This window comes from Bactrocera dorsalis, chromosome 5 (genome assembly GCF_023373825.1).
Source record: "Bactrocera dorsalis isolate Fly_Bdor chromosome 5, ASM2337382v1, whole genome shotgun sequence".
Classification (NCBI taxonomy): Eukaryota; Metazoa; Arthropoda; class Insecta; order Diptera; family Tephritidae; genus Bactrocera; species Bactrocera dorsalis.
In genome coordinates, this window is record NC_064307.1 from 62511958 (window position 1) to 62535119 (window position 23162).

The 23162-nt window shown below is 37.9% G+C and overlaps 1 protein-coding gene across 4 annotated transcripts; it reads left to right on the forward strand.

Annotated features, from left to right (window-relative positions):
* The first annotated feature begins 1064 nt into the window (after positions 1 to 1064).
* LOC105224039 (SRSF protein kinase 3) lies at positions 1065 to 21749 on the forward strand. 4 transcript variants are annotated; one of them, XM_049458620.1, is made up of 9 exons: positions 7662 to 8830; positions 10852 to 11964; positions 13728 to 13949; positions 14012 to 14463; positions 15954 to 16336; positions 16926 to 17294; positions 19619 to 19708; positions 20647 to 20917; positions 20990 to 21749. In XM_049458620.1, exons 2-9 carry the CDS (start codon positions 10943 to 10945, stop codon positions 21184 to 21186), a joined length of 3006 nt encoding a protein of 1001 aa, XP_049314577.1. In that variant the 5' UTR covers positions 7662 to 8830; positions 10852 to 10942; the 3' UTR covers positions 21187 to 21749. The 4 variants fall into 4 exon arrangements, with proteins under 4 accessions (XP_049314578.1, XP_049314579.1, XP_049314577.1 ...); XM_049458621.1 differs by lacking the exons at positions 7662 to 8830; positions 10852 to 11964 and adding an exon at positions 1065 to 3929; XM_049458623.1 differs by lacking the exon at positions 7662 to 8830 and having other exon boundaries at positions 11831 to 11968.
* The last annotated feature ends 1413 nt before the right edge of the window (positions 21750 to 23162 follow it).

Genomic DNA, 23162 nt, shown 5'->3' on the forward strand with positions numbered 1-23162 from the left:
TTTAACAATTAAATTGAGCTTTACCTTTAAAAATGTCTAACAGTGGAATCTGTAAGTCAGTAGAACTATGAGACCATACATGATATGTATAATCTTCAAATAAGTTTGATTTAACTAGATACTCCATTAATTGGTGGCGATTCTGTAGCTTGTGTTGCTCTCGTTCATAGTCCGATGTATCTAGGTGATCAGACTTTTTCAAAGTATGTAGTATTAGAATTCCCTTTTCTGGCATCAGACTCTTATCTTGCTTTGAAATAGTTGTTGTACCAAAAAACATTCCTGAAGAAATTTTGAGGTACGTTTCCTTGTTGACAGTCCTTGACAGATTAAAAATCCTTCCGGTTAAGTAGACCCGAATGTCATGGCATATGTCGTATGCTGACTTTTAAATGACAAAACATTTATTCTTTATATTACTTCCGATATAATCTTATCTAGATTTTATAAAAATTTAGTTTTTATTGTAACTTTCTAGATTAGTTGCTGACAATCAAAATGATGAAAATTTTCCAAAAGGAATGGTGTTTGACCGCTGACAACAAAGCGCCACAGCTGCTCGCCAAAGAAAAATGGAAGTAGAACGGCACGTAACCACCACAACGTGGGTAAGGGCATATTTTGAGCGCCAATTGATTGACGCTTGCAGAGCATGAGGAGTTCAAAGAGCGACGTACAACCGTGACAGTTTCTGGCACAGCATACAGTTGGCAGCTGAGCTGGAGCGGGAGCGATAAAAGCTGTTTGGCTACAAAGTGCGGTGTCAGCTATGGCACTAGCAGCAACAACAATAACAACTACACGACCAAAAGGTGCAGTGACAACAGAGAGAAAGCACAACAACAAATCAAACTGTATGGTGTTTGTTTTCATTATTTATTGATCATGCGCAATGACGAGAACCTAGCGGAACTCATTTCGAAATGCTGCTAGTATATGTACGTGTGTTTGTGCGTGTGGAGGAATGAAGAATAGAGTGGAAACTTCGTTGGCAGCAAACGCGAAGTGACATTTGGAAGCAGTGTTGATAACTATGAAACGAGCTGGGCCTGAACTGAGTTGAATAAGAGTAGACAGAGTGCAGAAAGCAAGTTGACGACGTAGACGATGTACGACGATAAGTTTGGGAAGCGAAATTTTTGACCAAAGGAAAAAAAATTGTTTGAAAGAAATACCATTAACCAACTGCTAAATTTTCTACCTTAAAATACTAAAAAAAACCAAATCCACAATAAATTTATAAGCTAACGGAAATTGCGTGAAAGTGAAATGAGCTAATGCCGTGTGCGCTGCATTAAAAATGTATGCAGTTGAAGCTAAAGCTGCGAAATGTGAAAAATTCCATGTTAAGAAGTCAAAAGTATACACATACCGAGGCACAGCGTGTACGCATACATATAAATAAGCAGTGGAAAGCAATGTGCTAACGTACATATATACGCATAACAGTAAACTTTTCCATCAAAAAATATGCATACTTGTATGTATGTATATATATGCATGTAGGCGCTAAGAGCTTTAAAATAAGAAATAATAATAATTTTAATAGGGAATTTACTAATTTTTATACGTGAAAAAAATTATCAAAGCATACTTTGTGGCGTTTCAGTGCAGTTGCTTACAGTGGCGAGTGAATAAGCAAAGGAAAACATACACACACGTATATACAAGTATATGTATATACCAACACAGATAAAAAAATCTGCCAGTGCAATTGCCGTGTGAACAAAGACACCAAGGCACTTAGGAAGCATTCAGGCACAAGCGTACATATACACACACACACACATATACAACAAAATGCACACATGCATAAATACGAAAATATATACAAATTTGTAGTGCACACCAGCCGTTACTTGTGATAGGGCAACGAACGAAACCGGGCAAAGCGCACAAGTATATCAAATAAAGTCTCATGCAGCGTTTGTGGGTTCAACAGTGCGTATGAGTAATCTGGAATTGGCTGTGGAATTGAATTATAATTTTTAAACAGTTAGCCGGCAGAGCTGTATAGTTCAATGGCATGCCCGATGGTGCAACATTTCGGCTGCTGCAGTTATTATTATTGTGGTTGTTGTTGTTGTTGCAAATGTAGGGGTGTCACACGCTGCTGTTAACAGGCAATGCGTTGACCGTTGCGGTGGCAAGCAAGCGCAACAACAAAAAAGACCGCATGTCAGTGCAACAGACAAGAGACAACAACAACAAAGCAAGAAAACACGAGCCGACACACACGCACTCACAAACATATGTTGGAGGCTGTCGTGCGCTGGCAACACTGGCACATTTTGATGTGAGCTAAAGAAGCAGCGGCAGAAGAAGAAGAAGAAGAAGCAGAAGCCGAAAAGGAAGCAGACAAATAGCGGAAATTGAAGACTTGAAAAGCCAGGAAGCAGTACGAGTACAACAAGCGCAGGCCAACAATTGATCAAAGCAACAAAGACACAAATTGCAAAAACAACAAGCACTTTCAACTTATAAGTAAAACAAAAAACAACAAAAAAACAAAAACAATATAAAAATAATAATAAATAGAACACAAAACGGTTGGTATAAGCTAAGCGTCCATTTGTAGAACAAAAAAAAAGAAACGTTGAAAACAAAAACAACAAACAAAGCGCCGTTACACTGGCACCACCCGTCGTTTTGTCAACATCAAATACCATTACAATTGAGACAACGACCTCAACAGCGTCACCGCAGCACTGCCATAGCGGTGGCATCACCGGTGTTGCGGTCGGCGTCGGCGTTGGTGTTGGCGTTGGCGTTAACGTCAGCAGCGCCGCCAATGTCGGCCTGGGCAGCATTGGCATCGGCAGCACGCTCTGCAGCAGCGGCGACAGCGGCATTTCATCGTCAACGCCATCGCTGGTCTCGCAACTTTCACCGCCGCCCACCATAATATGCAGCTTGCCAACGTCGACGATCTCCAATAATATTGCGATTAGCGCTAGTGTCGGCGCAGCGATATGCAGTAGCGGCGCGGTAGCAGCCGGTCGCTGTAGTCCCATCATTACCGGCAATTACTGTGCGCTCAGCAATGGTCTGGCAGGTATTTCGGTGTCCGGTCACACAACTACTACATCGATTTATGGTGGCGGTGGCAGCGGCAACAACAGCAATTGCAACATTATAAATAAACCGAAATCATCATTGAGTCCGCTACAACGCCTACCCATCAGCGTTAATCTTTCCACATATGGTAGTGGCAGCGGCAGCGGCGGCTTTGGCGGTGGTGGTGGTGGCGTTGGTGTTAGTGGACCAGGTTTTACACTGCTCACCGGCAGCAATAGTCATTTGAGTAGCATTTCACCGGCGCTCAGTGCCAGCACACCTCTAAGCAGCGGCATGAGCAGTGGCGGCAGCAATAATGCCACGAACTATTTGAGCAGCATGAAATTGCTTGGGCCCGCTTCCATCGATTTGGGCACAACACCGCTAACGCATCGCAATTACAGCACAATTAAAGGTTTTAGCTTTCGGCGCAGTTTTGATGACAAAATCATTGCGCCACTTAACAGCGGTAGCGGCAGCGGCAGCGGCATCGCTGTTGGTAGTGGTGCCGGCATTGGCGGTCATAGCAATTATTTGACGCATCATCACTTCCATACACACTTCCACCACCCAACGTCCGCCATGCAGAAACAATCGTCCATTGATCGGCACATGAGCGGTGGTGGCGGCAGTGGTGTCGGTGGTGTGGGCGTTATGTCGCATTCCACTCACTATCCGCTGACGTCGTCGCAATCGTCGACGAAACTATCGTATCGTGATGATTTTCTGCAGCAAATTGGCTACTTGCCGACGACGCGCATCTTCAACACCAGCATCGATGAAGACCGACAGCAGGAGTTCCTGTCGTTGTCCATGTCGCCGCCTTTGAATCGTCGCCGGGACATGCCGGCGTTGCGTGGCATCATTAGCCTGTGAGTATGCCATAATGCTTTCATAAAACTTAACTTAAGTGTTGCATGTATGTGGTTTTGTGGCAGCGTGGAGTGTGTAAAGCGAGTATGAACGGGGTTTAAGTGTGCGTGGTGGTAATAAAATAAGATGTTGTATAAAATGTTGCCCTAAAATGGATGTGTCATAAGTGATTTTTGGATGTAAAAACTCATACCCAATGGATTAGAAAGAGAAGAAAATAGTTCTAAAAGATTGCAAACACAATAATACTGTTGTATACGGTGACCAAAAATATGATAATTTTTTCAGAAATACAAATATGTTAAATTTGTTAAATTTGTGTAACCTGACAGTCTTTAAGACGGGCCATACGTTTCAGGTTTGTAAGCCCAATAGTCGGACCCTTATGTAATCTTGCTAATATTGGCTGAAACTACGAATAAGCTTGCTAGACCAAGAATTCTAACACAATTGGTCTCTAATAGAGACAGGATCCATCCTCGACCTTGGTTTATTGGTAGAAGAGGGAGGCGCAGTAGCGCCATGCGCAGACAACCTCACTTAAGTCAACATTAGACCGATTGAACTCTCACGAGATAACCAATAAAGTCGTATCCATCAACTCATTGCATTTGATAAAATATTTCCACCCAGCTGCCCAATGGCTTTTAAGTTGGAACATTGGGAACCGTGAAAAATATTCCGTTCAAATCGGCTGAAGTCTGGGCATTCGCAAGTCTAAAGTTCCAGCGTCTCATCATACATCCCTCACGCTCTGCATTCCGCCGATTTCACTTTACCAAGTTAGCTGTGAGATAGATTTTCTGTGATGAGCCCTTACAATATAATCTTTTATCTAACAGTTGAAACATTTTAGTCCGTTCAGCATCAATACTACCCCAAAGTAACAAACTCAGGCTATTTGTCGCATTCGACACTAGCCACTGTAGGCTAAAGAAGCACTTATATAAGAGCCATGAGCCTAGCTTCTTGTGCAAATTGCCGGTTCTGCAACAGGGAGCCTGAAACTCGAGCACACCTGCTAATTGACTGCAGTCTGCAGACGTCGGATAAAGGTCTTTGGATCCATGATAGGGATCACTAGCACCTTGTAGTATATTAGAGTTTATCTATATGCAGGATTAGGAGGGCCCTTGTGACTTAGGAGAGGGCACAATAGACCTTAGGTCCTCATCTATTTATCTTACCTACCCCAATTGGAGATTCCAAGTTTAGCCAGGTCCTTCTCCAAGCTGGTCTTTCCAAGGTCTTCCTCCGGCGGATACCGCCGCGAATACTTTCAGAGCTAGAGTGTTTTCGTCCATTCGGACGACATGACCTAGCCAGCGTAGCCGCGGTCTCTTAATTCGCTGAACTATGTCAATGTCGTCGTATATCTCCTACAACTCATTGTTCTATCGTATGCGATATTTGCCGGTGCCAATGCAGAATCTTTCTCTCGAAAACTTGAGATTTAGCTAGACGTTTATCCATCGGGGTAAATGCCAGTACTCGGCGGCGGAGTCTCTCTTCCACCACGAATCCCACACCGAATTGGCGCTTCTTCATATGAACACTGTAGTAAATGCCACAAGCACCTACTCGTCTCAGTTCTTGTCCCGTCCATCGCATTTCTTGGACGGCGGTGATTTCAGCCTCCTTTACTCTAACGAGGACATTAACCAGCTGGGTGGCAGCGGCAAATTCCTAATTAAGGGACCAGACATTCCAGGTGGTATGCCCTTAAAACGTGATCCTCAATACGTTTGCAGTGGTCGTCATCAAAACATTCATTTCATTGAGGACGTTTTTTACGTGGCGCACAACCCATAGGAGGGATGGTACGCATTCTGACCTTAGCTCGCCTTTAAACGGATGTTCTTTGGCTACACAAAGGATACTTGATTTAAGATCGGAAGTCGTGAGCTGCTTGTGCCTTATGTAAAAGAATCGTTTCTGGCCACTTCCAAATAAATGACGCTCAGAGAACTTTCCGATTATAGCCGAGTTAACAACCGCGCGCCAGTCGTTTCTTCTTTCCGCTACGTGGCGCCAATTGGATATTCCAAGTGAAGCCAGATCCTTCTCCACTTGGTCCTTCCAACGGAGTGGAGGTCTTCCTCTTCCTCTGCTTCCCCCGGCGGGTACTGCGTCGAATACTTTCAGAGCTGGATACACCACATTAGCGGAAAAAAATTGGCAAAGCAAAGCTTTCACGGCAAATTATTTACTATATAACTACATATATACATACATATATATGAATGAAATCTTTTCCACCCGCATTTCCGCACTGTTTTTGTCTGTTCTCTAACATTAAGCCACACACATCAGATTTTGAATTTGAATTTGAACTCGCTTGACTGACAGGTTCACTAAAACTGACAGCTAATCAAACGTTGCAGTAACGAAAGTGAGAGAATAATAATCTAAAAAAGTGACAGCGAACTATTCTACGAGTTGGTAGGGGGTGTGTGGCGTCAGTCTTAATTGAAATGCTGCCAAAAAAAAATATATATATGCGCCAAACACTGCAAAGTAAATAAATGAATTTGCAATAAAATGTAAGAAAAAACAAAAATTTGAGCGTCACTGACAAAGGCAACAGTGTGTTGCAGAATTTTTCGCACTTGAGAAAGCACCGAACGGACCCGTTGCAGCTGCAGTTTAGTAAAGATGAGTAAGTATATAGAGGGCAAGTGCGCTAATTGAAAAATTTTAATAAAAATTATAAAAACACTTGGAGATACATATGAATGTATGAATATATATATATAAAAATATATATGTAAATAAATATAAATATATATATGTATATGTATATATAAAAATATAGCACACATATACTCGTACGTAGATATGTATAAGGGACTAAATGTAACGAACTTTCAAGTTTGGCGCATAGCCAAGGGAATTTTCACCTAATAATAATGAAAAGACATTACATATATACCTATACATATGTATACATATGCAAGCATATATATGTATTTCAAAATATGATATATAATGTACATATGAATGTACATATGTAAATATATATATTATTCTAGCTAGACTTGTATATGAAATGAACTTTCAAACGTCGTCTAAACGCCAGAGGGCGCTCACGGCATTTATTTTAGTGTGGGCCAAGGCATTTTGGCCTCTCCTCTATAAAATCATCTATGTCAACTATGTTGTGGAATTATGTTGTCATTGGGACCGCCTCTGTGTTTGGCGTTTGATGACGCCAACAATGACGGCGCACCAACAGAAAAACAAACAGACATACCTACATACAAATACATATATCCACATATCTATATTCACACTCAGTAGCAGCAGTGTTAGTTGTGACTATGACAACGATGACGAAGTTGCAAGCACAGCGCACGCGGGCGGCGCGGATAACGCTGCCAACTATTGAGCCACACCGACGCGCGGTCTAAGGCCAACGGGTACTTCGCGCATACGGGGCGCTGTGCTCTGTTGTGGTTGTGTGTGTGTGATGTGCTAGTGCAGCGCATTGCGATGCGCAGCTGTTTTGGCTTTCACATGTATGTATGTATGTGTGTAGATAAAGAAGGCTCCTGCCGTCGCTTTGCCAACATTGCTAGCGTTGCCTTTGTCACAGCAGTGGGCAACTATTTTTACACAAAGCGCTGTGAAGTGTATGCAACAAATACGCTTTTGTTGTTCTACTTGATTTCATTTTTATACAAATTATTTAGATATGCATACACAGATATAAATACATATCTATAAAAGACACATAGATATGTATGTGTGCTGATGCCGTGTTGTGGCCGCTCTCACGCGCTGACAATGCTGACGGCAAAACAGTTGCCGTTGTGCGGCTAGAACTGACGGCATTTTTAGCTAGAATCACGAAAAACTGTTCAAAATGACGTGCGAAAATAGAATAAAAAGTAAAATTTTTGGCGTGAAAAAATAACAACAAACACTGTACATAGCCTACGACAAAGTGAAAATTCAAGCGCTGGCAATTGAAAAACATGAAAAAGAACAACAAAGCGCGGCGAGCGAGTTTTATATTAGTATTTTTATTAAAAACAGCCAACACTTCTCATAATTCTCGGTGCTTGGCCGTGCGCGCGTACACATAACGTTGGTCAAATCGCTCGAATGCGCACGTTATGTAAGCAGGACTTTTTGGACACTTTCGAAACGCGAAAAGAATCAAATTTAAACGCAAATAAAAAATATTTATTGTAAATAAAGCATTTACAATGGTGAAAAAAAACGAAAATTTTTTAAATTTTACACAAGTGCATGAAAAATGATGAAAATTCAAGCAGTGTAATGCTTTAACGAATATTAAATGCAAACGAAATCGCGAAAACGCGTCAACTCACCAGAACAAACTACGACAATCACGCAAATATGTTGCTACTTTAATACAGAAATAAACTAAAATAATCTCGAAGTAATGTTACCAATTTAAATTAACGGTTTTTATACATATACATACATATGTGTGTGTGCGCCATGAGTTATGACCATAAAAAATTGTGCAATTATTTATGACTAATGCGAAAGTGCACAACAACTGCAATAATAACGAGCAAAACCAATTAAAATAATAATAATAACTTCAGCGCAGACGTTTTTGATGTGAATTGTTGCAACAAAAATAAGCCAGTTCATTCGTAAACAATAATAAACTGCGTCGTTGCACGCGCCGCGTAAGCGTCAATGTCAGTACTTACGTCTAATATACATACATACAAACACATATGTATAGAAGCATATACGCGAGGTGTGAAAGTGCCGCAGAAGCCGCGCAAATATACGGAAAAGAAAATTGAAATTGTAAAATAGCTGTAAATATATAAAAAGCGAGCAGTGCTAAAAAAAAATAGCAGCAGAACGCGAGCTGCACGCATAAACATTAATTAACACATACAGGCAAATTGATGTAACGATAAAGAACAATTTTTTACCTTAAAACCGGCAAAGAAAGGTGGCGCACAGTGTCTTGTTTAGGGAGAATTAGTGATTAAAATTGAGTTAAGCAAAATTTTATGTGAAGAGAGCTTATATAATAAACTCTTTGAGTACAAAAATTTTAATTTTCAAATCAAAAATATTATCTTCGAAATGACAAGCAAAAAAATTCAAAGCATAAGAATTAGTCTAAAACCCAATTTTGGTTATAGAGATGTTATACCTGCTAAGAACTAACGGTTTCACTGTTTTAGACCCAATATATTAGATTTTGAGGTTAGGTTAGGTTAAACTGGTAGGACAATAACCCACGCATCGATCAGTTTTGGTCCTTTGTGATACTTGGTGGAGTTCTGTTCCTATGACCAAGAGAAGTAGTCATCCTTTAGGAGTGTATTATACCGTGGGGACCCCAGATGCTTACAGCGTAATCTTGCGGGACAAGTGCACAAGAGGTGCTTTATTGTTTACCTGATGCTCTGCTTTAAAAATTTCATGTAGTCTTCTCGATCTGCCTACCCAATCCGAATTTGTTTGCAATTGACTACTTAGTCCGAAGTAGCATCAGTTGGACCTACTAGTCTCAGTGTTTGTCCCGTCCATCGGGCTCCTTGGACGGCGGTGATGTCAGCCTTTGTTCTACCGTGGATATTACCCAGCTGGGCAGCGTCACCTTCCCAGTTAAGGGACCATTCCAGGTGCGTACCCTTACTTTTTTACGTGGTCACAAATCGAGCGCACAACCCAGGGGACGGAGGTTTCGGATGTTTTTGGCTATCCAGCTTGCTTGTTCTAAGACCAGAAGTATGCCTGAGCCATATGTATGTAAAATAACCGTTTCTGACCATTTCCGAGTGAATAGCGCTCAGAGAACTTTCCTCTCTTACGTTAACTTCTAAACATGACCCCAGCCTGCACCTGGTTGTATAGGAAATTATATTCTATGTGGTGTTTTAGCCTTGATCAGGCAACGGCAGGACATTCGAGATGGAAGTGGATATGATTCTATCTCATTTTCTGCTCTGGTGAAATTTTCAATCTTACCACATGAATTCCGAACGAACACTGTTCAATTAGAACTCCAAGAGCCATAGAAAAGTGAACTATGCTGAAGGCTTCCTAGAGCTCTATGATTTACTCTGGACGAGAAGTATTTAGAGGCTGCACGGTTGTTAGTAGCTGACCGCCGCTTTCCAAGCTGGCTTAAGGTTCCACCACCAAGTAGTAAAACACAGGAAGTCAACGGAACCGTTCCCAATCTACCACTGTGGACTCAAACCAGTGGGAGTGTTTACAATTACTATGCAAGTTTGATCAATCGTTTCGTTTATGACATTGTGACATAATCTTATCATTCTGGGAATGATCTCATTGGCAATTACATAGACTGATACAAGTTAAGACGAGGTTTCGTCCCTTATGTCCGCCACACCGGAGTTTCCGTACCATATTTCATATTTCTTATTATTCATGATCTTCATTAATGAGTAGGGAGTTGAATTAAATTCGTCTGAAAATCTTTCATTTCTACTTTTTTTAAGTTTATATGTACTATTTCGGTAGTCAAATGAGATAATTAAGGACGTATTTAATTTTAAAATCTTAATTAGAAGCGTAGATATTGGGTTGTAAAAAAAGTCTTGCGGTATTTTTATTGAATCAATTCGTGTGGCACCCATACACCGAGCTTCTTAGTGACTCCAAGCTTCTTCAAATGGTTTATAATGGTTTAATGACTACTATGCCGGTCTCTTTCGACCAATTCAGCGATTTTATGGCAATTTTCGACGACAGGCCTTCCGGAGCGTGGCGCATCTTCGACCACCTCTACACCAGAACGAAAACGTTGAAACCATCGTTGTGCGGTGGAAATGGAAACTGTATCGGGTCCATAAAGACTTTTTTGACAACCCAATATTACCAAATACACTGTGCTCCCCTAAAAAAAACAGCAAACATGAATTAAAATATTTAAATATTTAAAAATTTTAGATGAAAAGAATTTGAAAAAAATCAACGCAAAAAATGTTATGAGTAGTTTAATTTACAGTCCTCAAAACTGAAAAATAATAACAAGAGCAACATGCATCACATACAAACGTCGCTGCAAAAAATCGCGCTCAATCTCCAACAGCTGCTCAATGCGCTACACAGCAGCGTCGTAACCACACAGGATACATGCGAACGAGTCGAGTTTTACGACTTTGCACTGACCTCGCCAGAGCAGGAAATTTGTGGACTAGCAGATGCACCGCGCTGGAAGCGACTACATGCACTCTACACACACTATTATACACTCCTCCTACACCACATGTGGCCTACGCTGCTGCTAGCGCTGCAGCATTGTCAAGACTTTTATCACATCACATTGGAATATGGCATCGATTATGGCACGCGCTTGGCGCATTGGACCACACTACTCGCCAACGATCAAGTATTCATGTTCGCTATCAAAGTTTGTTTGTTATTGCTCTTCCTTTTTCTCATGCATTGGATAAAATCGACCAAAGCGCCAGCAACTCCAACGGCCACAACAGCAAGTGTGGGTCCGACGGTAGCAGTTATGCCGAAAGTACCGCTTGTAATGGCGGAAAATCGCATTGAAGTGCTGGCATCAGATGCCAAAGTGAGTAGAGCTTCATTCTCAATCGACACGCCCACAACACCGACGACTTGTATAACACCCGCTGTGACACGTGAATTAGTTTGTGATTTCAATTTTGTGTCGCCGTCAGAGTTGCGTGCTGCGCTTGAGGCTGCCAACCAGCGCATGCTTGAGATTGAGGAAAAGCGTCGCCGCAAACGCATAACTAAGAAACGGAAATGCGTTTCGGCGGGTCCCATTTTGATTGCGATACGTTCGAAAAAGACACACAAGCAGAAGAAGGCGCAGGAAAAACTGGAGCTGAAGCAACAACAATTAATACATAAGCAGCAGCTAGAGCTCTTGACGCCGCCAAATACATCACCAGCACGTGCCAGTTATCTGTTGCCGAATGAGGATGAGAACTTTTTGCCCGTGCGCATGGAACCGTTGACCATTGGTGGCGCTGCCCATGAAATCGAGGTGGATGCGGAAACTGAAGCGGAAATTATTGCTCTGATGTGTGTGTGTGTTCGATTTTGTGAGACTGCTTTTAAGTTATTGCCTATGTATATATTTGCGAATAGTGCTTGACCCATATTTTTATACACTGAAAGTTTTAAGACGTTTTCTTTGGAAGATGGCAGTAGTTTGTTTATGAGTTTCTTCGTCAATAAGGCTTTAAGGCCAATAAATAACTCTAATGATTATCCCTGGATATTTTAAAATACCTTTCAAAGCAGAACGAATATTTATAGAATTTTTTTTTATAGTTTCCGAACAATGTTTGAAATGCTTCGAACCTTCTTCTTAGAAGTAAAAACTTCTAAATATCGTTCGGAGTCAAATTAAATTCATATTCATTAAATCCTGCGTATACCAGCAGGAATACTGCTACTTTTCGCGCTTGGAAATTGTCCAAAATTACGACGTAAACTTCCGTTCTCCGGTTTAAGAGCACTTCGCTAAAACAACGGTCTTCTGAAATGAGTATAATTTTTGGATTAATGGCTTCGTCAACAAAGATTTTTGTCGCTATTCTTCTTCTTTATTAGCGTAGACACGGCTTATGCGGTTATAGCCGGATTTATAACAGCGCGCCAGTCGTTCTTCCTTTTCTATATTACAAGTGCACCCAGATCGTTCTTAACCTGGTCCTTCCAACGGAGTGAAGATCTTTCTCTTCCTCTACTTTCCCCGGTGGGTACTGCGTCGAATATTTTCAAGGGTGGAGTGTTCTCATCCATTCGGACGATATGATCTAGCCAGCGTAGCCGCTGTCTCTTAATGAGCTGAACTATGTCAATGTCGTCGTATATCTCGTACACTTCATCGTTCCATCGACTGCGGTATTCGCCGTTGCCAATGAGCAATGAGCATCCTTCTTTCGAAAAGTCGTAACGCCGACTCAACAAATGTTGTCATCGTCTATGCCTCAGCACTATATAGCAGGACGGTGCAAGAGTAATTCTTCGTTGAATAGGATAACATCGTTGGTGGTGGTAATGCCAGTTCCAAGTAAACGAAATTATCTACGTCTGCGATGTTGTGACTGTCAACAGTTACGTAGGATCGAAGGCGGGAGAGTGAGGACTATTTGTTTAATGACAGAAGATATTTCGTTTTATCCTCGTTCTCTCATCCGAGTCTGTTTTGTTCTTTTCCCAAACCCAGCACACAACTCTGGGGAGAGATGTTTCGCCTTCTCACTTTAGCTCGTCTTTAATCGGATATTTTTTGGCTACCCAGAGGATACTTGATCTAAGATCGGAAATCGTGAGCTGCTTGAACTCCCAAGTGAATGGCGCTCAGAGAATTTTCTTCACTTGCTTGAACTTCAACGCATGGAGGTTCGGGAAATGTAATTGCACCATTTGAGCGGATTGTGTTATGCAGGTCTCAAGAATAGTTTCAAAAAGCGGTGTCCTCCGTGGAGGAATGTTCCACCTTGGAACCTCTTTAACTAACGAAATTGCATTTGAAAACATTTTTTCGGGTAGATTTTTTTTTCAAAACGGAATAACATCGAAAGGTTTTCTTAAAAGCGAACTTCCTCTGCGGGAAAAAGTTGTGTTTTATTGCATTTAACTCACAAAACTGCTCGTGAGCACACTTTTTCGGATTGAAAATATTTTTATTTAGACAATAGGTCCTATATCTCATTCTGTATCCAGGCACTATTCGTAGCTTTAAGAATGGCTATGTTTTGCAATATTTGAATTTTACGCACAGCAATTTAATCAAACAATTAATTAATTTTCCAAACTTTTTTAAACATTCGCAGTTCCGAGCCTCGTGGCACCATGAGCACCACTGACGATGTCTTTCCCGATTCGCCGGATAGCAGTTTGTACGGTTCAGAAGAGGAACAAGAGGATCCATTGCAATATTGTCGTGGTGGTTATCATCCAGTTATAATTGGCGATATATTTGACAATCGTTTTCGTGTTGTACGCAAACTTGGTTGGGGACATTTCTCCACCGTTTGGCTATGCAGAGATCTCAAGTAAGTATTTATGTATTTTTTATGCTTTTTAACATTCACTATATATTTTTTACCAAATGCAGAGACGAAAAATACGTCGCACTGAAGGTGGTAAAGAGTGCACCGCATTATATCGAAACGGCCGCCGATGAGATACGTCTACTCGAAGCTGTACGCGATGCAGATCCGCTAGATATGCGACGAGAACGCATCGTACGACTGTTAAATCATTTTACGATACGTGGCGTTAATGGCAAACATTATTGTTTGGTTTTCGAAGCACTAGGTTGCAGTTTATATAAGTTAATCGTAAAGAATAACTATCAGGGTTTGGCCATAAGTCAAGTGCGCAACATTATCAAACAAGTATTGGAGGGTTTGGATTATTTGCACACAAAATGTAGTATTATACATACGGATATTAAGCCTGAGAACATATTATTGGTGATCGATAATGAGTCAGTGGTGAATCAGCAAATTGACGATGAAATCGCTAGTTTACGCGTGAAGGGTGCGGACTTTCCGGATTCATATAGTAAGTATCGCTTCAGTAATATTGATTATTATATGTGGAACAGGATATATATAAATATTAAGTTTGCCATAAAGTTTGTAATAACCAGAAGAAAACGTCGGAGACCGTATAAATGATTAGCATAACGAGCTGAGTTGATTTAGCTATATACATACAAGATGCTTTCCGAAGTAAACAGGGCTTAAAAAAAAACAAAACAGAACAAATGGTTTTTTCGGCAAAATCAATTTATTTTATTAAAAATAGTCTCCTTCTGGTTCAATACAGCTTTTTGCACGGTCCAAAGCATATCGAACGAATGCTTTAGCTCGTTGGCCGGTATGGCCGCCAGTAACCGGTGCAAGCCTTTTGAATGACCTTTACGTCTGCGTAACGCTTTCCTTTCATGGGCAAATGCATTTTTCCGAAAACGAAGAAGTCACATGGTTCCATATCAGGTGAATACGAGGAGTGGTTAATGGTTAAAATGTGATTTTTGATCAAATAATCAGTCACAAACGTCGATCGATGAGACGGCGCATTATCGTGCAACAAACGCCAACTTTCATCTTCGCAATATTGGGGCCGAACACGACGAATACGGCGCACCAAACGCTTCAAAACTCCAAGGTAGAATACTGCATTAACGTTTTGGCCGGGTGGAACAAATTCAATTCCATTTCCATGAAGTTCAATAACGATTTCGGTTGATTTTTAATGAACTCATGCACGGTATCGATGGAATTTCCGGTGATCACGGATTTTGATTGGCCAACATGTTGATCGTCATTTATGTCCTCACGACCACACGGATAGCAATAATCACCTAAACTTGTTTCATCAATTGAAACGTTTCGGTAAAAGTTTTACCAATTTTAAAACGAAATTTAATGTTGGCTCTTTGTTCGAAGTTCATTTTCGCACCGATAATACAAACATACTGACACTTAAAATGAAATTCTCACTGGCTAATCGATAAAGATAGCAGATTCTAACGCACCAGCCGACATATCGATGGAGCCACCAGGGGGCGCTAGATTCCTGTTTACTTTGGAACGCACCTTGTATGTCCATCTGTCTGTCTGTATATGCGTGAACTAGGCCCTTAGTTTTTGAGATATCAATCGGAAATTGTGCAGACGTTATTTGCTCATCAAGAAGCTGTCATTTTATCGGAAATACCGATATTGGATCACTGTGGGATAGAGCTCTCAAACAAACAGATCGATCAAAATTAAGCTTTTGTTTGGAAAATATTTTTATTTGAAAAGGTATCTTCACGAAATTTGGCACGGATTATTACTCAAGCCAACGCTACAAGCTCTGAAGAATATATTGTGCAGATCGCACCACTATAACATATACATAGCTGCCATACAACTTGACCGTTCAACATCCAGTTCTTGTATGGAAGCTTTTTTTTATTTCTAAAGGATATTATAGCTTTGGTGCAGCTAACGTTTTATTTTGTTTTAATTTTTACTAATTTTTAGTTTTCACGCTCTTTACAGTTAGTTCCATTGAAAAGCAAGCGAAGAGTCGCAGTAAATGGTCAATGACCGATATGAATATTTCAACAACAAACAGCACGGGTACGGGCAATAATTCCTCCGCGTCATCCACGCCGTTGCCAACAACTACCGTTGCAACTTCAGCAATGACAGCTGCGGCGATAACGGCACTTAGCAAGGATGACAGCAATGCAACATTTAATACGAATACGACTGCATCATCGTTGGCGTCTAAATATTCAGCCACTTTAATAGGTGAAAATGATGGTGTAGGTGGTGGACGCGCTGGCACAGAGAGCCCTTCAATAGGCGGTGGTACACCTTATGCGACAACGGGCAATATAAATAATCGCTATCGAGCCGAGAAGAAAATCACTGCCAAGGTAAGTTGTGCAAGTTGTTTGCAATTTTAAATAAATTAGTAAGTGTTTAAGTAACATGAAATTAATATTAAGATATACACACATAAGCAATAGAAAACACATTTGTTATTACTGCATGTTTAATAACGCTTATGAAATGGCGAAAACAATCATCCAGCAATAATACACCATAATCACACATTCCCGGCAACTTTTTTTTATATTTTTTTTTTGAGTTTTTTTTATAATATTTTTATGTTACAATTACTCATTACTGCACCAGCAGCAGCTATCAAAATCAATTTCATTTCCCTACACGCAATAGTGTCATAACATTTTGGCTTCAACCGGAAACGGCACACACCCTATCATGCATATCAACGCACTAGCTTTCAATAACGCCCTTTCACAATAATTGATTTAAATACATACATATGTACATATGCTAAGTAGTTATTTGTCACTCAATTAATAATATGCGCCCAATATCATTCGCCAACACCCACCATCATCATCAGCACTCTCACAACCAACCGCAATCACCTGCAATCGTTTGTGTCCAATTCGTTTGTTCCTTTTTTCTTTTCGTTTTTCATAAATATTTTTGCAGTCGATCGATGGTGACGGCAATATTGGTGACATGATAAGCACAACAACAACAACAACTACTACTACAACAACAACTACCACCGAAGCAATCAATGGCATCGAAATATTAAGTTTATTAAGTACAAAAAGTGAAAATTTCGACGTTAATAATGCGTTGTCTCAAATTACTCTAAACACCCAAGCACAAGCACCACACAATGAACAACAACTACAACAGCAAAAACAACAGATACTACCATCACTCACATCACAAGCACCTTCACTAGCTTTACCAACACAAGCACAATCATTAATACAACAACAACAACAAGCAACATCACAAAATAACAACGAAGATGTTAAAAATAGCAAAAATGCCGCTACCGAAAAGGTAACTCTGCTCTCAAATTGTACACGTATGTATGTATGTATTAATGTGTTTACATACATACCTTTGATAAATTGTACTTATGCTGTGCATTTATAGTTTTGTGCTGACAAAAAAAATACATACATAGTTCTTTAACTGTATAAGCACTTAAATCCATAGTTTGCTAAAGTATCTAAATACATATGTACATCATTCCTAAGTAATTGTATTAGTTTGTGCTACAACGTACCTTTACCTTCCACTTTGTAGTACGTTACTTTTATTGAGTCAATTGTCTATTAGCTTAACGGAAATGCATTGCTCAAGTTTCCTTATATATGCCACCATGTTAATTTGATTCCTTAATAGTATATCAGTGACTTTATTCTTAGTGACTTTTACTCAATTTGTATTTATATCCTGTTATAATTGTTTGGTTTCGTAAAAAAATACTTTAAATTTCTTTATTAATTAAGCATAATATTTTTTTAATAAAAATTTCAATTTTTTATACGGCTCTACTGATATTTAAATAACTAGTGACAGTTTACGGTTATCGATAATTGCCTTCAGTTGCTATAAGGACAGCAAATGCTAATGTAGCGTTCACAAAAAGTGCGATTTGCTTCAGTAGCAATTAGGCTTAAATTCAAGTAGTCGCTTTTGCAGCTTTGGCTTTTTGTAGAGGATTTTATTTATTATTAAAAATAAAGAGTAAAATATAACATATAGAAAATAAAACAATTAAATGATTAGGAAAATGTCGCAGATAAAGAACTAACAAGTAAAAATAGTTAATCATTTATTAGAAAAAGGCTCCAAACAAGTTTTTTTTTTCAATATTCAGTTGGTTATTGACATGAGTACTGGTTGGTATTTTTTTATTTATTTTATTATTTCTTTTAAAGGGCTTACAGGTGAAAAAAAATATTATTTAAAGCGAAATAGTAGGCTTTCGATAAAAGAAGTAACAATAATGCACGCAATCGACGCAGTAAAAATATATAAAAAACCAAAAATCATTGTGAAGGCCTTAAAATTTACTAATATTTTATAGTAATTAGTTAGAGAGCATTTTATATCAAATGTTTACTGTTAAAGTATTCAAAATGTTTACCATTTCTCCACCAAAATTATGTTATTTATTTCTCTAATCAAATTTCAAAAGTATGTTGTTTACCTTTGTATTAAAATTTATCTCTCTATCGTTAACTAAAAATACATTTTAATTTTTAAAAAGTAAGCAAGCAAGCAAAGCAAGCAATTTTTTTCAAAAAATGATAGCGATTCTATAAGTAGTATTGCGAGTAGAGTTGCTTTTATATTTACATTGCATAAAAATAACTATTTCTCTTACTTTTGTAACATATTTTTCATGTTAGTATAAATCATCCTCAATCAAAAACGTTAAAAAAATTACACAAAGTTTTTAAAGCATTTATTGTACTTGTTTTAACCAAACATCAATTTAATTACACAAAATTTTTTTATTTACGAAATCTTCATAACTTTTAGTATACGCTTAAGAAACTTTTTATATAAATACTATATGTTTGACAATAAAAACGTTTTTTGATGTTCGTAAACCATAGAAAAACACAAAACTTTGTGGAAACATGCTATTATTTTTTAAACATTAGTTGACACTTGTCAATTCTTGCAGTATTTATACAAAAAATTAATATTATATACATACATATACTTTCAATAATTCTCAACAAGTTTTTGTATCGTTAAAAAGTTTTGCTTTTTGCGAAAATTTAAAACAAATTGTTTTTTGTATGAAATTTTATATTATGGTAATTAGTATTATTTAAAGTAGCTTTTCTAGTTTGCAATTGCTCATACATACTATACTTATGAGTATTTTTATTTTAAGAACCTAGCACTACTCCTCATGTCATTTCCAAAACCGAATTTACTCCTGTCATAAAAATCCTTGTAAACACTGACACAAGCACGTTGTCAAAATAATGTCGCCTAACCTCTTGTGTTTATCGAGCCGTAATCTGTGTTAAATTTAACAGAGTGCGCTCTTGTTGATCTATGCTATACATATAAATTTGAGAAAAAAGTTGACAGTTTTAACGATGGTCATGTGTCATTAAACTACGAGCTAGATTTTTAAAACATTTATTAAATAGTTACGAGAACTTTTATGGTATATGTATTTGCGCATATATTTCTTACATTTTCATAGCATTGAATATAATTTAATTTATTTTTTACTGCACAGTTCGCTATTATTTTTTTACATACTTTTACTCAAGTATTTATTATGCGTTTGCTATAAATTTAATATTATAAAGTAGAACCTATTTAACTAATTATTTTTCATTTCCTAGACCCAGTCCTATACAAATGCCATACAAGCGTTGATTAACAACACCAATGTACGCGTTAAAATTGCTGACCTGGGAAATGCCTGCTATGACGTAAGTTCTAAAGATTTATTAAAATAGTATTTTTATAATTTTGTAACATATTGCTATAGAGTATAATAGTTTTGTTCACCTTATGGTTGTATGTATCACCTTTTACTAAGCGAGATAGATTTAGGGTTATATACAATGTATAAATGATCAGAACGATTAGACGAGTTGAAATTCAAGTGACTCTTTGTCTGTTCTTCCATCCGTGCAAGATGTAACTTGAGTGAAAGTTGAGATATCTGGATGGCTTGGCGAATATATTCCTTGGCAGAAAAGTAAGGCTGAGTTTGTAGATTCGCGTAATCGGATCACTGCCCCGCCCACAAACCGCATTTAAAGGAAAACTTATAAAGTGGAATAACTAAGCACTTAATTAAGCTATAGGACTGTAATTTGGTACAAGGCGTTGCAGTAGCAAGGGACGTAGCCTTAAACTATTCAAGCCAAAACAACCAGATTCGCTCATGATAAATCCTATACGAACTCTTACCGGTAGTGTGAAAATGAAATAAATCGGACCATAACCCCACTCAGTACCCAGATAACGGTACTATTAAAAAGTGCAAACAACTTTAGATGGTATGAGCCGGATCAATACCGGACCACCATAACCTTAAGCTTCCATGCAAACGGACCAAACCGAATCAAGTCTTTGTATGGAAAAATTTTTTTATTTCACAAGATATCTTCACCAAATTTGGCTGGGTTTATTGTCGAAACAAACAATAACTTCTCCTAATAATAAATAGCATATAGCTGCCATACAAACTAGCCTTTCAATATCAAGATAAAGATCTTTAGATACCCTTTAGTGCTATAAGAAATTCAATTGTGAAGGGTATTATATTTGCAGTGCAGTCGAAGTTGACGCATTTTCTTGTTCTTGTTACTATTAGTAATATAAAAATAAATAAAAATTTTATTTAATTCCTTTTACGCAGTATCATCATTTCACTGATGACATACAAACGCGACAATATCGCTCCATAGAGGTATTGCTTGGCGCACCGTACACTTACTCCGCTGATATTTGGAGTACAGCTTGTCTTGCCTTCGAACTGGCGACCGGTGATTATCTCTTTGATCCGCATATGGGTGAGACTTACTCACGCGATGAAGATCATTTTGCACATATAATTGAATTGCTAGGCGCCATACCGCCTTCCGTGATATTTCGTGGCAGGAATGGACTTAAACACTTCACTAGTTATGGTAACATAAAAAATAAAGTAATTAAAATAATTATTGTTTTTAATTTCGATTTTTTTCCTGTATAATTTGTAGGCAGCTTGCGTAACATTACGAAATTGAAACCGTGGAGTCTATTGAACGTACTCATCGAAAAATATGACTGGGATCCCATAGAGGCTAAAAAATTCTCTGATTTTTTACTACCGATGCTCGAATACAATCCCGTAATACGCGCTTCAGCGGCCGAATGCCTAAATCATCCCTGGCTGGAGCAGGAGGAGTTCGTTTGAAATGTGACCATAGTCGTTTCACTTGTTGACTGATTACCTTGCTGAAACGAACGCAAATACGCACATACGAGTAGTAGTTGTTGCATACAATGGTGGTGGAAGCAGAGAGCGCAAACTAACTTTGGCGTTAGCCTATTTAGCTGCATGAACAAGAGAGACTTGCACTTTCTCACATTATTATTTAAACGTTAAGACTTTACATACAAAATAAAACAAAAACAAAAATACAAATAAACTAAAATAAAATAATATGCGACCTATAATGTAGACATTAATAAGATTTTTTAATATTAAATGAAAAATGCAAATTAAATTAAATAAAGTTAAAAGCGTAGCATGACAAGTGAAAAATTGTAATAATTACTATATTGTCGGCAAAAAATAAAATATACCTTTGAGTAAAAAAAAACTAACATTGGTACTAAATTAGTGGAAACTTAAAATATGTTTGTTAAAGTAAGTTTTCTATGGGAAAATAAATGAAATTTAAAACTCCAAAGTAGCATTAATTCTGAAATATGTATTAAAATACAAATATTTTAAATAAAAGACAATTACAAAACATAATACAAACAAAAAAATAAAAAATAAAAAATAAATTGTAGGCTACCCTAACGACTTACCGACACTCATATTTGCATATATATACATCAACACGTATACATTTATTAAAAATAGCATATACTCAAATGAATTTTCGAATCCACATATGCCTAACTGACTGACTTATTTTTCATAAACAATTTAATAAACTAAAAACTTAACGGCAACAGCGTAATATAAATGATAAAACATGAAAAAAAATAATAAAAATGGAGAAGTACTCGTACATACAACGTTTTCAAAAAAATTTACATAAACAAATTGTGAGCACATAAAAAGTGAAAATAAAATTTTTAGATCAATAAAAAGGGGACTTGACTCAATTTGCTAAATAGTATTTGATATGATCGCCAAAAGTGGTGATAATTTTATAATGCAAGCTGAGCAAAGTTTGGCGGCTCTCAAAATTGAACGCTAAATTACTATATACATATGTACATATATGTATGTATATTAAACCATTAATCAAGTGTTTAGTCAACACTAAAGATATGTTCAAACCAAAACTTATGCGCCTCAAATCAAAATTAGTCTACACACTAAACACGACTGTACACATTGTTGTTATTATCGTTGCTACAATCAGACTACACAATTTTTTACTGTCAATAGCAACAGTGTTGGACCTATTTTTTGGTACTTTTTGGTAAACGTGCCAATAGGTGGCGCTCAATTTCATATAGTTTAAGTTTTCATACTACTTCGCAGTGCAGAGTTTATGAAATAACAATTAAGATGGAAATACCTTACTAAATTGAGTAGATATGAAACTTAATGCAATCCACAACGCTAATCACGTGATTAAGCTTTGGTTTGAGCATGTTACAACAAACTTAAGGAAAAAATAACGTTAATACTATATTAATGAAATGAAGCTCTCTTAAATATATGTAACTGGCAAAATCACATGCATACTTTTTCATACCTAACAGCGGCATATTGCAGTGAGTTGCGTCGATCATGCTCAAAATTTAATTACATAAATAAAATATAATTAATGTTTACAAACTTTAAAGGAAGTGAAGTGTATAATTGACCTTATGTTTTTCGTACAACTTTATAGTAAATAACAAATATAGTAGCAAACAGCCATACACATAATCACGAAAACAAATAATTATTACACAATTTAAACAAAAGCGCTAAAAATTATTCATTTAATTCTTAGCTACCCAAGTCTTACCGTTTTTATTTACGCATATTTAATTATCAACATAACCGCTTGTGTGCGTACTTCTGTATTCAAAAAGTTATATGCAGTGTACACTCCGCATAACTAGCGAATTCGGCAACACTATGCTAACGCACAAAACGTGCACGATGTGATTGCCGACCATCCGCCGGAAAGTTTGCATAGTTGTCATTGCGTGTGA